General features: G+C 23.6%; 1 protein-coding gene across 1 annotated transcript in view; it reads right to left on the minus strand.

Annotated features, from left to right (window-relative positions):
- LOC108754423 (lipase 1-like) overlaps positions 1–3,490 on the minus strand; it is a 6,454-nt gene that overhangs the window by 2,109 nt on the left and 855 nt on the right. The window contains exons 2-4 of the mRNA XM_018496687.1: positions 1,600–1,798; positions 886–1,000; positions 271–514 (exon numbers count right to left, since the gene is read on the minus strand). Of these exons, the coding sequence (XP_018352189.1) occupies positions 271–514; positions 886–1,000; positions 1,600–1,798 (558 nt within the window). The remainder of the gene's footprint in view (positions 1–270; positions 515–885; positions 1,001–1,599; positions 1,799–3,490) is intronic.

The raw sequence follows: 3,490 nt of genomic DNA on the forward strand, positions 1-3,490 counted from the left end.
ATTTTATATAAAAAAATATCCAATATACAAAAAAAATTTGATGTAACAATACATGTTATAAAAATAATCTCTTATATTTAATCAATTATTTATTTACTAGATCGTATATAATTTTATTAATTATCATTACATTAAGTATAATAACAAAATATTATTCTGCTAATAAAAATTTAGAATTATACTCTTAATAAGGTAGTATTAAGACAAAAAAAATTTATATGTAAAATATATTTTTATTTCTTTTAAAATATAATTTTGATATCTTTTTACCTTAAAGTTTGGTATCATTTTATAAAAATATTCCAGAAAAGGAATCGTTTTTTTCCAAATGGCAACTGGAGCAAGACAGATTCCCAGTTTTATTTTTGCATTGTATTCTGGTCTCATGGATAATAAAACGAATAATTCGGTACTTCCCATCGAGTAACTAATGTAATGCAGAGTTTTCTGATTTGTGTAATTAAGTACATAATCAATCACAACTGGAAGATCCTTCGTTCCTATCTCGTGGTAGCTAGACAGTAAAAGTAAATTTTATTTTCTCTTTTTATTATTTTTTTAACGCTGCAAAATCACAAAATAATTGTATAAATTTTTTAATTCAATAATAATTCAATAATTAATTTTTTTTTAATAAAAATGTCGAATCATATAGTACACAGTATTAAGAGTCTTTATTAAGGCATTTAAAAAAAAAACATCGATTTTAATTAGAAATTTTAGAAGATACCTATAAATAAAGTAAGATAAAAGTAGAGATACCTTGACCAAAAAAAGGGAGACATATGTATGTAATTATAAAAGTAATTAAAATAATTTCGACAAAGGTCAAAATCAATAAAAAATACTTTTTTAAGATAATATACTTGCGAAATAAGATTATACCTATACCGCCAAAAGTTCTTGCTTTGTGGAGACAATTTTACATGTGATCTACAATAGGTATTTCCCCTGGAATTTCCAAGCCACACATCGTATCCTTCATCAGCCAATAAAAATGCTAGAACAGAAGGTGATGATACATAATTAGTTTTTTTATTTATCAAGTATTATCGAATTAACTTGTAGTAATAATGACTTGTTCTAATTTTACTCTTTGTGATATATTTATCTTTATAATGCTTTTTAAACATTTCTTATTTATTCTGGCAAGTATTATTTGTTCTCTTAAAATATATATAAGATATTTTCTTATACAAAACATTTTGTTATTTTAATAAAAAAGTTTTTTTATACATTAAAAAACATTATTTAGAAAAAGAATTGAAACATAGAATTGATTTAATATAGAATCATTTCTTACTAATATAATATATTTTTATTAAGCAAATAATAATAAATTCTTAGTATAGTATAAATAAATAAATTTTATTTAAAAATTACAAAAAAATAATTGGACAATTTATTTAAATGATTTTATTAAATACTCTGCTTTATTAAGATATAACAAAGTATTTTTCTAATTTCTTCTTTTAATATGTATGACGAGATCAAATTTTATCAGATAATATGATAGTATAATAATATGATAAGTTTTCTCTAATAAAGTTACTCTAGAATTCTAGATAAATTGCTAAACTTTTTACTTCTTAAACTTACGAAGGTCTCTGCCAGGACCGAATAACACCCAGGTATCAGATGAGCTAAAGATACCACTTTTAAGGAACACAACTGGTCTTTGCTTTTGATCTACATGTAAAGGAGTTCCTGATATTCTATGTATTACCAAGTTGTAACCATCTTCTGTTGTTATATAATGCTCCTCGGCAATGTAATCATATCTCTCTATCAATCCGATCTGTATAGACATGTATATATAAAATGTTAAAGAAGGATTTTCATAGTAATTTTAATAATAATCTTATTATAATAGTAATATTTTTTTTACATAAATATAACAAAGTTTATTTATATACAAAATAATATATTTATAATCGAATACAATTTGCATTAGCAAAACAAAAGTTGTTTTTATTATATCTATTTATCATAGAAATCAATATTTTAACAAATTAATTTTCTGACATTTTTCAATTAAATTTAGTGAGTAAGAGAGATTGAATGGTTGTCATAATTCAATCAGTGTTATTACAAGGCATTCTTTTCTTTATTCAAGATTAATATTAATTAATACATTGCTACATAATCGCTGATATAAAATTAATTTGTTGTATAATGGTTTTCGTGAAGAGTGTATTTTGTATAACAATTGTTTAAAAAATTAAGATAATCAGTAAATTTTTGTTATTTCCTAATAAGAGTTTTGTTTTTTGCATTATCCATAATGTAAGAATACAGATAAGAATACAGATAAGAATATGATATAATGTTGCGCATAATGGCTGAATATATAATAATTTGGGAGATTTCTGATTAAGCATCAGGAATTTTTCACTTGTTATTATTACATCATGGCATTATTGCGATTTCTCTGTAATCATAGAAAATGTTACGTTTTAGATAACTTCTCCCTAGCGAGAATAAAAATCGGAGCGTAAGTTGAATGTAAGGGGAAAGTAACATCAGAAGCGTAAACGAAGCTTCGTTTTTTACGCTTCTGTTACTCTCCACTTACATTCGATTTTTATTCTCACCAGGGAAGAGTTATTCAAAACGTAACATTTTACGACTACAGAGAAATCGTGATAATGCTGTGATGTAATCTCTTTTATTAAAATCGATCTTGTGCCGAGTTTTGGTTTGCATTTTTTTTTCCATAGCTTCTATAATATTATCTTTATCAGTTCTTGTAAAGATAGTGTCAGGTATTATTTATAAGATATTATTATTTATAAAGTTATTAAAATTATATCGTTCCAATGTTGTTTTCTGCATTATTTTTTTATTATTGTATCAATCAGGAGCAGATCCAAGAATAAGCGATTATCCTTTTTTACGAAAAAAAAAAAAAAAAACTGATATGCCACTGATTTTTCTTAGGTTCGACATTAAAAAAAAACTAATAAGTTTTAAATGTATTTTAAAAGGTAAAGAAAAAAAACTGGAGATGATTACTGCAATTGAACGATTTTTAATCGTTCGATCAATATGCAATTTTCATTAATCAATATAATTATCGCTCAAGTGTATAAAACAAGAGTGAATTAAGAGCGCAAATAGCAAGTTAATCTGTAATAATATTTATAACAAACCTGACGTCATCTTCACAAGAACTGAATTTAATAAAAAAAAATTAACAAATAAAAATTTTTAGAAAGGCTGACACAGATCCGTATATTAAAGTCAAGGTACATTCGATAAGAACTTTTATAAAAAAATATTCCAGATTATCTTAATTAAATACAAAAATCTTGAATTTATATTTATTTCTGAATACCAAAAATTATTAAAATTCAATATTAAATATTATTTACAAAAAATTATATTGTTCCAATGTTGTTTTCTGCATTATTTTTTTATTATCAATCAGGAACAGATCCAAGAATAAGCGAGTATCCTTTTTTACGAAAAAAAAAAAAAAAAAAAAACT

Source organism: Trachymyrmex septentrionalis, unplaced genomic scaffold (assembly GCF_001594115.1).
Source record: "Trachymyrmex septentrionalis isolate Tsep2-gDNA-1 unplaced genomic scaffold, Tsep1.0 scaffold119, whole genome shotgun sequence".
Lineage (NCBI taxonomy): Eukaryota > Metazoa > Arthropoda > Insecta > Hymenoptera > Formicidae > Trachymyrmex > Trachymyrmex septentrionalis.